The 12,512-nt window shown below is 37.3% G+C and overlaps 1 protein-coding gene across 1 annotated transcript in view; it reads left to right on the forward strand.

The window, feature by feature from the left end:
* The window catches only part of RORB (RAR related orphan receptor B), a 259,834-nt gene that overhangs the window by 189,076 nt on the left and 58,246 nt on the right, over positions 1-12,512 (forward strand). The window contains exons 2-3 of the mRNA XM_051998503.1: positions 5,592-5,677; positions 10,100-10,241. Of these exons, the coding sequence (XP_051854463.1) occupies positions 5,592-5,677; positions 10,100-10,241 (228 nt within the window). The remainder of the gene's footprint in view (positions 1-5,591; positions 5,678-10,099; positions 10,242-12,512) is intronic.

A 12,512-nucleotide genomic window follows, 5' to 3' on the forward strand; every position in this document is an offset into this window, starting at 1 on the left:
TCAGACTTCTCAAACAACTGAATCGAACTCCTTTAAATAGTGTATTTTGGTGGGAAAGAATACTAGTCTTGGAGTCAAATGAGACTGTATTCTAAACTTACATCTGATAAAAGCTGTATGATCTTGAGTTAGTCCTTTTACCACTTGAGAACTGAGTTCCCTCATCTTTAAAATGGATATAATGATACTTGAAATATCAACTTCATAAAATTTCTGTTAGAATCAAATGAGATGATCTAAGTAAGTGCCTTGAAAATTTTAAAGGACTAAATAAATATAAGCTACCATTATTGTTATTTCAAATAAGGAACAAATTAATTGTATTTATAGTTAGTGCGTGAGAGAGAGGGGAGGAGGAGATAATATGACCTTACCAAAGCTGACGAATTATTCATATCAGTAGGAGGTGCATGTACTTCATTCCCTTTGGGGAAGCTACTAGTTTTCTTCCTTTCATATTTTGGAATCCTTAACATTTGAAAAGCGACCCCTTTCTCCTAATGCTTTAGGAAACTACAGTCACACCTCCCAAGCACTGTCAATTCAGAGAGAAAAGAATTCAACATCTCTACTTCATCTTTCTGGTGTACTTTTAGCTATTTAGACAAAAGAAAAATAGAATCAACCTCCCATTTCCTCTCCCCCCCAAAAAAAAAAACAGTTTTTGTGATTAAAAAATAAACTGTACTTTAATAATCAACATACAAATCAAAGAAGCAGATTCGAATACTACAACTGCCACTACTTTCTTATATACTGAGGGAAAAATCAACACTCTGGGTTTTTTTGTCTATATAAGGAAAGAGGGTGATAATAACATATAAATATTAGCTATTATTAATATCTTTTTCAGGCAGGACTTTTGTAAATGAATTGTATTTGTAATTCACAAGAGATACCATAGTATTCAATACATCAAACCTCAACTTGTTATTTCTCCTCCACATTCACTGGAGAATATCTACCTTGCCTTGTCAATATTCCCCATTTCTATCAATGGTACCACTATTGATCTTAAAGCAAGCTAAAGATAGTCCTTTCTTAACTATTCTAGCTCTTGTATGTAATTTCAATAAATATTTATTGATTTATTGATTGATTCATATCTTCTTCAAAATGTTTCTCAAATATATGCCTTCCTTTCCATGCTCACTGCCACCATCCTAGTTCAGGGACTCATCATACTATACCTAAATTATTGTGCTAGTTTCTAAAATGATCTTTGTCTCTAATTATTCTCCTTATCCAATTCATCCTACATACTATTTCCAGACTAATCTATCTAAAATACCACTGTTATCATCTCATTCCCTTGTCCCCTGCCTCCTTATATCTATCCTTCCTCACCTTGCCTCATGAAGTCTAAAGTTGTTCACCTGGTTTTGAAATCAATCCATTTTCTAATCCCTTTCTATTTATTCAATTCTATGTCTCGTGTTTCTCTAGCTATTGCCTCTTAGACTCCACAATAAAGTAGTTCTCCCTTCTATCCTAAAATGACAACATGCTCATCAAGACCTAGATGTGTGCCTTCTTCACTGTTGAGCCCTGAACAAAAAAATCATTGCCACCCCACCTTCCTTGCTATTAGGATTGGATATTGAATTTTTAAAAAGAGCCCAAGAAAAGCCTTGAAGCTCTGACCACTTTACGTACCATTGTGTCATAAACTCCAGGTGCATTATCTCTATCCTTGCTAGGATAATTCTTCCTCCTTTTGAGTATTGCCTCTCCCCTTGCTGTTTCCTGTCCTTGACCTTCTTGATCCCTTGACCCCTATCCTGTCAGGATTAATGATCCTTTCCTGAAATTATGACTTGTCTGTCCTCCCGGTGTCATTGCCCCCTTATCTGCCTTTGTTTCTCCTAAAGGATTGTATACTCAGGTTATGTATTCTATTTGTGAAACTTAATTAGTTAAACCCTATATAAGTTCCCTGCCTCGGTTTATCTGTGCCAAATGCTTTGGACAAGAGTCCCATGTGGTTATTTAGCTTAAACTCCACATTAAAGATTAAAAACCAATGTCTGCTTGCCTCAGTTTGTCTGGTATTACATCACAAAGTCATCAGTCTGGCCCACATTGATCTTATCCCTTTCCTGGACTCTTACTGAACAAGTAGCTGGTGCCACACCAGACAATGACTGTGTAGTCATATAGTCTGGCATTAAATTTTTCTCATATGATTGCACATATGTTAATTTTACTTCCATAACTAAATTGCTTTAACAGAAAAAAAAAAACATATCATATGCTTCATTGTGTCTTTCACAGCCTGAGAACTAGTAGACCCTCAAAAAATACTTGATGTTAAAATGATTATAATTACTTTAGTATATGAATTACATCTCTGGACAAAAATCATTTAGGGTCTACTGATCTTGTTTAAAAAGTCATTAAAGTATTAAAAAGGTGATACTTCCTAGTTTTATCCTCCCCTTTCTAATTGTCTTATTTCTGTTGTGGGTACTATCATTCTTCCAGCCATCAAAATTGACCACTTTAGAGCCAGTCAAGAAATATTTACTAACTATCCATTGTGTGCCAGGAGCAATAGCAATACAAAGAAAGGCCAGAATTCAAGAAGATCACAAAACAATCATGTACATCAAAAATATAGGATAAATTGTAGATAATCAACAGAGGGAAGGTACTGGAATTTAGAGAGATCAGGAAGGCTTCTTGTCAAAGATGGGATTTTAAATTGAATTTAAAGAATGCCAGGGAAGACAGGAGAAAGAGATGAGGTTGGAGAGAATTCGGCATAGGAAACAGTCTATGGAAATACTCTGAGACCAGAGATGGATAATATTTGTGCAAAGAACAAGAAGAAAGCCAGTGTTGCTAGCTCAAAGAATACATGTCACGAAACAAGGTATAAGAAGTTTGGAAAGGTTGAAGAGAGCCAGATTATGAAGGGTTTTGAAAGCCACACAGAAGATTTTATCTTTAATCCTAAATATGATAAGGAGAATACTAGAGTTTATAAAATAAAAGTGATATAGTCAGATCTGTGCTTTTGGAAAATTAATTTGACAGTTGAATGGAGAATGAACTAAAATGATGAGAAGCTTGAGGCAGGGAGACCCACTAGCAGTCTTTAGCAATAAATCAAGTTTAAGATGATAAAGCCCTATATCAGGGTGATGGCAATGCCAAAGGAAAGGGGTTTGTACAAGAGATGTTATAAAGGTAAAATCAATAGGACTTGGCAACAAATTAGATATGGAAGGTGAAAGAGGATGAGAAGTTGAGGACAACAGCTAGAAGCCTGGGTGATGGGGAGGATGTGGTGTCTTCAATAAAAATCAGGAAGTTCACAAGGGGAAGAGTTTAGAGGGAATTGCTGAATTTGAGTCACCTTTAGCTCTTCAAGCTCACTCATCCCTCATATCTAAAAGTTTCAAAGTCTTATGAATTCTAGATCTCTGATTCTGTCAGTTCTCTCATCTACACTATTCTCTCCATTCTCACTCTACACAGTCATCACCCTCATTCAGGCTTGTCTGGGGCATGGGTTTAACATCAGCATCTTCTTAATTCAGATTCTATGCTGAGATAAAATTATGCACTCTCCAATCATTAAACATTTGTAGAAGGAGGTCAACTTTGCCCTAGCAAAGCAATTAACTCTTCTGTGTATAGCACCTTTCATCTCCATCTACAAATGCATTAATAAGTCATCAAGTATAGAAACTCATATGGACTTAAGCACCCCCAGGTCTGAGAAACACAGACTCAATGAAACAAGGACTTTAGTTTTTACCTCTAGGTGACTAGAAAGCTATCTCAGTGAAAGTGGGATCAATCAAGTTCCAGAGGCATCTTAGTTGTGGGCCCACTCTTGTCTAGGAGAAGAGAAAATGGGAAGATTAGTAAGAAAACTGCCTCAGGGAAGCTAAGACTTATCAAGTTTGGGAGTAGTTTTGTCTTCTTTTAGATAAGCATGTTTCAGGTGGGAAGAAAGATATTGCCAGAGCAAAGTTAGTCCTATCACTTCTCACTACAAATGTTTCTCTTCATCTAATCTCTCCCTTATCCAGTCAATCCTCCAGACAATTGTGAGAGTGATACTCTTAAAACACAATTCAGACCATGTAGTAACTCCCCAGCTCAAGAAATGTCAGTGATTCCCCATTACCTGTATTACAAAATGCAAATTCATCTGTTTGGCATTTAAAGCTTTTTTGCAGTCTATCTGTAGGCTATCTTCTCAGTCACATTATGCATTACTCACTAGCTAATTTGCAGTTTCACACATAACAACATTCCATCTCCTGTCTCCCTGCTTTTGCTTAGGGTAAAGTATTTATAAAGCATCTAATCCAGGCCTAAGCAGCTATGTGGTAAAGTGGATAAAACTTTGAGTTTGGAGCCAGAAAGACTCATCTTCCTGAGTTCAAATCTGGCATCAGACACTTACTGGCAATGTGATTATAAACAAGTCACTTAATCATGTTCACCTCAGTTCTTCATCTATAAAATGAGCTGGAGGACAAAATGGTTAACCACTCCAGTATCTTTATCAAGAAAACTCCCAAAAATGGAGCAGCTAAGTGCCACAGTAGATTAGAGTGCTGGGACTAGAATCAGAAAGACTCATTTCCTGACTTCAAATCCTACCTTAATCACTGACTAGGTAAGTGACCCCAGAAAAATCACTTAACTTTGTTTGCCTCAGTTTCCTCATCTGTAAAATGAACTAGAGAAGGAAATGGTAAACCACTCCAATATCCTTACTAAGAAAATCCCAAATGACGTCACAAAAAGTCAGACATGGGTAAAATAATTGAATAACAACAACAGCAACATCCCATGCCTAAAATGCTTTTCTTCCTCACCTACCTCTATCTTTTAATATCCTTCAAGGATCAGTCAGATAGCTATTACATCAGAAACTATTGGACTCTGGGTCCCTGGATTCTAATAAGTAAGAAGTAAGATCTTACCTTACCTTTCCTGGAATCAGGCCTTCAAATTATTTTCTGATCATTTCCAGACCCTATGAGTGTGCCCCTTTGCATTATGCCATTAAAATGTAAACTTCTTAAGAACAGTAATAGCATAAACTACACCATAGTTCTGACCAAACCACTTTATATCTATTTTGTATTTTTTTGTCTATTTACTTGTCTATCTACCTGTATTCCCTCTAACCTAAACCCCTTGACAAAGAGACTATTTCAATTTTTTTTATTTGTCTAATACAATGAATGGTATGTAGTAGATAATAAAAGGTTATTGTTTGATTGACTGATTAGAGATCAATGTAGAAAGAGGGAAGGAACCCACAGTTTATTAATTCTGGTGAGAATCAATTTAAGGGAAAAAAATAATCTAGTTCCTTATTAAGCTTCTCATCCTGAGAGTGACTAAAGATCCCTGGGAGAGGACCTGTCAGTCAGAATGGGATTAAAGAGAGCTTTGGAACAGTACAACTCTGAGAAGAAGGCAGGACACATGGCCAAACTAGCTTTTTTCAAATTCTTTTTTGTGATTAGAGAAGGAAGAAAAGAACAGAGGGTGGGAGAGAAGGGAAAGAAAGAAGATAAGAGCCTCATGAGCTCAAAATGTCTGCTTTCCCATTTCAGCACAAATTGAAGTGATACCATGCAAAATTTGTGGCGATAAGTCCTCTGGAATCCACTACGGAGTCATCACATGTGAAGGTTGCAAGGTATGAAACTTTACTAGAATCTGGTCAAAAACATCAGGGCACTTAATGATGATATACTTGTGGTTGGCTGGCTTCTTTTTAATTCATTATATACATATATGTGTGTATATGTGTATGTAATATGTGTTTATATGTGTGTGTATATATACATATGTGTATACATATATGTATATGTATATATATACACACACATGTGTGTGTGTATGTGACTGACCAGTCAACAATGCCTTAAAAACTGCTTTTTGTTTAAGGTTCTGAATTATTCACATCTTCAGCAGTCATATAAATACAGCAGCTTGCTGTGTTAGCAGTGTTGTCCCCATTAAACTTGAGGGCACTTGCTACCTGGGAAGGCAAATTAAAGGTTAAAAATAAATATTGTAAGGTGATAGCTATAAACATTTTCCTGAGCCTCTTGAGAAAGGGGAAGCAAGTCTAACAGTTGCAAAAAAGAATTGAACTACCCCTTACTTTTCTGATTAATGAGAAAAGCCAAAAAAAAAAAAATAGAGCTATAAAAGATCTTAGAGGTCATCTAGCTCAAACTCCTCATTTTACATATAAAGAAACTGAGGCTCAGATAGGAGAATTTATTGCATGCAGAAAATGTGCTGCCCTTAGAACCAGATGAATTTAATTCTTGGCTCAGTCTTGATTTGCTACATATGTGTCAGTCAGAGGATCTCAGTTCAAATCTTTATGCTGATGCTTGCTACCCATTTCATCTTAAGAAAGCCATTTCTCAACTATGGACTTCAGGTTCCTCCTTGATATGAGAAATGTTAGTTAATCTATATGAGAAAGTTAGTTAGACTGGTTACTCTTTGAGATCTTTCCCAGCTCTGGGCTTTTGATCCTAAATAACTTCTCTGAATGTCTGTTTTCTCATCTATTAAGATGGATCAAATAATCTCTAAGATATCTTCCATCTCTAATTTATGACTGTACTTAGTCACAGAATTGGGGGATAAGAAATCAGCTTCCTGATTCCCAGCCCCATTACTTTCTCCTCTGTCTTGTCTTCCCCCCCACCCAAAAAAAGAAAAAGAAAAAAAAGCATTTAATTGAGCAGCTCTGTTTCAAAGAAACTCTAACAGAAGTGAAGCAGTTAACATGTATCCAGCCCCAAAGCTAACAAAATCGGATATATAACAAGTTTACAAAATGAATGATGTGAACTAAAAAGGGAACTATAGATCAAATATGAAGGGGGAAATGAGAACTGTTACACAACTGTTTCAAAGTCGAATCGGTTAGGACTGCAAATAGAACATGTAAAATGCAGCACAGCATGTGTGGGGAAAGGTGACATTACAGGTACAGTTATTGGAAAGAGCAATTACAGAACTGATTGAAGATGCAAGCAAAGTGAATCATTATTTAATGTCAGTAAACTGAGGCGAGAAACAGCACAGTCATAGATTCTGAGATCCGATCTTCATTTGAAGAGACTTTCAAATATAAATGAAACAAAGCCCATTGTAACACCACTGAATAGTGATGCTGGGTGAGAAATTGACAAGTCTTTTTATAATGCTCACACAAAGTGTGATCCCTATAATTGAAATTGGCACCAAAAAAGAAGGGAGAAAGGAAATAAATGATAAAAGAAAAAAGAAAGAGAAAAGCTTTATCTCAGTAACCAGTCAACATCCTGAGCTCCCTTGGATATGATTAGTGTTAATCCTTTTGTGAACCTCCAGAGATGTCCCTTAATATTTTCCTGCACCACTGCCTTATAATTAAAGGTTGGAAATATATTGACTATGTGCATTTGTTCCTTACCTGGCCACCATTTCCTACAGTAAAGGTAAAAATTACCTTATCTCTCTTCCTTCTTCTGGGATGAGTTGTAAATTCTTACGGACAATTTTTCCCAACTTCCTGAGATATTGGATATTCCCTATATGGAAAGATACTTTACCTCTATTAGTTTTTAAATAATCCATTCCTTTTCATATAATATTTCTTGTAAGATTACATCGCTTAGTTCAATGTCAAGTGAAACTGGTTCATGTTTCATCGTTTAAAAAAAATAACCTAGATGAAAAGGGGTGGAAAAGTATCACAAAGTATGAAGAAATGTTTTTCATTTAGAATCAAAAACATTTTCCCAACATTTTCTTCTTCTCTGTGTTATAGTTAGCCCAATTAGAATATAGGTAAATTTAGATTCCAAAAGATTAAATAGATTGCCAAATGTAAAACAACAGGTCAGTAACTACATTGGGAATAGCATTTAAGTGTTCTGGCTTCTAGTCATCTTCTCCCTTCTGCCTTTCCTCTTCAAATAGAAATCAACCTTCAGCAAAGAATGTAGCTATTGTTCCGTGGGGTACCCTAAGCTTTAAGTTAAAATGACATTCTGAACCATAGAATGTAAAAGAAATCTTTAATGATTAAAAACAATTAAAGCATGAAATAATTTTCTTCAAATAAGAACCTCAAAGAATTTTTTTTTAATAATAGCAAGGCAACACTTCACATCAATCCTCAAACATTTCATGGCATTATTTTCAAGTCAGTACCAACAACTCATTTTTAAATAACATTGACTCAGCTCATGCATTCATTCAAATCCCTGTTCATTCAATAAAATTTGAAACAGAAACTACTTTTCATGCCAAAAAGCACATTTGCAATAATGAGCAACAGATAAGCAAGAAATGCCTCATAATTAGTGTCAAATTGGCCTTAAATTAAGCCTGTAGCTATAGCTTCAGGAAAATGTTTCTCAGTCAGTATCAGACTTGTACTCCTAAGCAACTCTTAAGTACCAAGAGGTACAAGCCACACAATGCTTATTGAAATGTAAATCTCATATTACTACTAATCAAGGTATATTTGCTGAAATGATACTGTGTGACTTGTTTTCATGGATTCCAGGAAGCCATATCACTTCTTTCTGGGATTTGTCATGACTTCAGTACTATCATTCATCCTTGAGTGTCAGCCTAGTTTCCATTTCATTGTGAATCTAGTCTCTGCTGCCATCCAGATCTCACATTCTGCTACGATTATAACTCTGGATCTCATTGTTGTCACCCTTTAAATCTCATAGTCCCATTCCATTTAGAATAATTATACTTGTGGTTATGCTGTGATCATGCTAGTTCTTTTCAATGCATGCCATTTGTTTTTCTCTGGGTGGAAGAAGGGTTACTTCTAGAACTCAGGGCTAGTTCGGGTACTGCAATGAGATGGTTGACCTATCCTCAAATTAATTTCTGAGATCCAGCAAGTAATTACCTGGGAGTCAAGGTTCTATTAGATAGTTGGAAAAACACAGGGGCTGATGACTCTGGTCATATGTTTTATTTAAGGCCACTTAGAAATCAAATCAATAAATACTTATTTAATATTTACAATGTACCAACCTCAGAGCTAAGTGCCAAGGAGACACACACACACACACACACACACACACACACACACACACACAACATCTAAAACAGTCACTGACTTTAAGGAGCTTATATTCTGAGGGAGAATGATACACGCCATCACTGAGTTCTTTCCAACCTGTTACTCCATGCTCTTTTCCCTTCATAAACTCTGTGTGTGGGAATGAGTGGGTGGGTGGGTGGTATTGTATGTGTGTTTGTGTTTGTGTGTGTGTGTGTGTGTGTGTGTGTGTGTGTGTGTGTAGATGTGTCTGTGCTGTTTCTTTTTCTCTATGTGTATGTATATATATTGACAGCTGCAGAATCTACTTCATTCAGCTTTCTTAGAGCAGCATGGTACTATGGGAAGAACAATAGCTCTGTCAATGGACCCAGGTTCTAATTCAATTAAGTGATAGAGAACACATTCTCTCTATGATCTTAGGCATTGTATTAACCTCCATAGGCTTCAGTTTTCCCATCTGTGAAAAGGGAAAGAATAGACTGGAAGTCTCTTCTAGCTCAAATCTATAATTCTATACTTACACATAAAGCTTGTTTCCATTTTCCCACAATAGGGCCTGAGGACAAAGAGAAGCTTTTGGTTTTGTGCTTATTCCTAATTTACCAATTTACATAGCATATTCTGGGGACACTGTCCTCTCTACCTTCCTGACTATTATCATATCCATGAAATGCTGCTATTATTCTTCCTGGAGAAAGTCTGTATTGTCTTTAATGGAAGAACTTGAGCAACATCCAAAGGGAGATGTCCAAAGAGTTTTTACACATAAACAAATTTGTGTTGATAGTGAATCCCCCAAAGAAACCTCAGTATAGAGTATATCCCCATTGTGCATGATAAAAGTTCTTGGGTTTTGCTTCCTATAAAAATATATTTCTTTCTCTCTCTCTCTCTCTCTGTCTCTCTCTCTCTCTGTGTCTCTCTCTCTGTCTCTCTCTCTGTCTCTCTCTCTCTCTTTTTTCTCCCTCACTCTCTCCCCTGCCCTCCTTTCCTTCCTTCCCTCCCTCCCTCCAGGGATTCTTTCGAAGGAGCCAGCAGAACAATGCATCTTACTCCTGCCCAAGGCAGAGAAACTGTTTAATTGACAGAACGAACAGAAACCGGTGCCAACATTGCCGGCTGCAGAAGTGTCTTGCCCTAGGAATGTCTCGAGATGGTAAAGAGTTAACATCTTGCTCTCCTATTTAAGCCCTTTCAAATGGTTGCTGCTTTGCTGGAGCCAATTTAAACTCCTGTTATAGTTTCCAGAGAGTGGTAATATGAAAAAGAAGAGGGGGGAAAGACCTTTCTGATAGCATATTAACTGAACACATAGAAGTTTTTGGTTGGGTAGGGGGGTGGCAGGAAGGGGAAAGACATATAGATCCAAGAGTGTTTGGTGAGAAAGTAACAAGCTGAACAGGTGCGTTGTTCACACTGAAGGTAGAGGAAGCAAAATGTTTTTTTCAAAGCTTTGCAAACACAGAGAGCTGAAGAGATTGGATAAGTGACTTGTCTAACCTGAGGCACACCTGTTAGTTAGGTGTGAGTTCAGCTAATAGGCCTGATGGATTTCTGCTTGTAAGAAGCAAGGTTCATGCGCTCTTGAAGTTGATCATGTCTCTCTGGCAGATGATTTGTTCTTATCCTAAAACCCATCTTCTAGCTCACAACCAATCTTTAGCAAAGACCCAGCTGGCATTAGAAGAGTTGTTTAGGACAATTTACCGCTGGTTCTGACACAGTAGGGATCGTTTCCCCATAGCTGCTATTATAAGTTCCTCAACTACAAACTTCATCGACAGTCACATTTTCCTCCCTCCCTGCCCCCCAACACAAAAATTCCTTAATGAAGGTAAGAAGGAAATGATATTTTGAGCAGAGGAGAGAGGAGAGGAAGGAGGGGGAATCATTTGGGCTTTTCCAGCATATTGCAGGGAACCTTGGAATTCTAACAAATACATAAACGGCATTTCTCTCTAATATTATCACAAAATGGCAAAGACATTTAACCTCCATAGGCCTCAGTTTTCTGACATGTAAATGAGGAATTGACCTAGATAACTTAAATGACCTATATAAATTCTTAGGTTCCCTTTAGATCTAGCTCTGTGGCCTTATGACCCCATGACTGAAATGATCCCTTGCAATCTGAGATTCCAGTCACATTCTCTCTGCCATAGTTCTGACCAATAAACTTTTATAAAAAAAAAAAAAGTGATTCTATATTCATATTCCAAAGTGATAATAATTAGCATTCATTTACTGCTAGCTCCTTTTGAGGGCAACTGGAAATAGCGTGTGGCATGGTTTTAAGTACATGAATAAATTCAACTTGACACATAACTTGACAGCTAACATATAAAATACTTGGTCCTTTGCCTGACTTCCCTAAACAGGAAAGTCCTTCCTGGCATGTCATTTTTATCTGCAGGTCCTTTTGTCCCAGTGACATCTACTCTACCCCCACCACCAAAGGAATCTGCCTTGCTTCAGCTAAGGGCATCAAGGATCTGTCTTTTAATTTACAAACATGTACAGGAACAAAAAATATAAGCATCTTCTAACCAACTATGTTTCGTCCCTTCCTTGCAATCTGCATAGAGGGCTGCTCCCAGGGATTGTGAATTTGGAAACTAAATCCTATCACCAGAGAATTCCATATGACATGATCTGACCCACGTTTTTAAAGAAGATCCAGAAAAGAAGGAAAAAGAGAAGTTAGACAATGACTAAAAATAGTATTCACTGAAATTGGTTTAGATGGATTACACATGAATTTGAGTTGTGGGTCGTGTAACTTATTTCTACCATGTGAGGGCAGCACATTAATTGACACCAGCCTGAAAGCCTCATTTATAAAAGTGAAGGAACTCTAAATAATGGGATGATGGTGATGATGATGATGATGATGATATTTCTATAGTATTTAAGGTTTACAAAGCACTTTACAAATATCTCCATTTATCTTCACAATAATTCTAGGTCAGTGCTTTTATTATTCTCATTTTGCAAATGAGAACAAGGCAGAAAAAGGAAGAAAGGAAGGAAGAAAGGAAGGGAGGAAGAAAGGGAGGGAAGGAGGGAGAGAAGGAAGGAAAGAAGGAAGGAAGGAAGAAAGGAAGGAAGGAAGGAAAGAAAGAAGGGGGGAGGGAAAGAGGGAAGGAGGGAGGGAAAGAAGGAAGGAAGGGAGAAAAGGAGGGAGGAAGGAGGAAAAGAAGGAAGGAGGGAAGGAAGGAAGGAGGGAAGGAGGAAGAGAAGGAGGAAAGGAAGGAAGGAAAGAAAGAAGGAAGGAAGGAAGGAGGGAGGGAAAGAGGGAAGGAGGGAGGGAAAGAAGGAAGGAAGGGAGAAAAGGAGGGAGGAAGGAAGGAGGAAAAGAAGGAAGGAGGGAAGGAAGGAAGGAGGGAAGGAGGAAGAGAAGGAGGAAAGGAAGGAAGGAGGGAAGGAA

Source organism: Antechinus flavipes, chromosome 1 (genome assembly GCF_016432865.1).
Source record: "Antechinus flavipes isolate AdamAnt ecotype Samford, QLD, Australia chromosome 1, AdamAnt_v2, whole genome shotgun sequence".
NCBI lineage: Eukaryota > Metazoa > Chordata > Mammalia > Dasyuromorphia > Dasyuridae > Antechinus > Antechinus flavipes.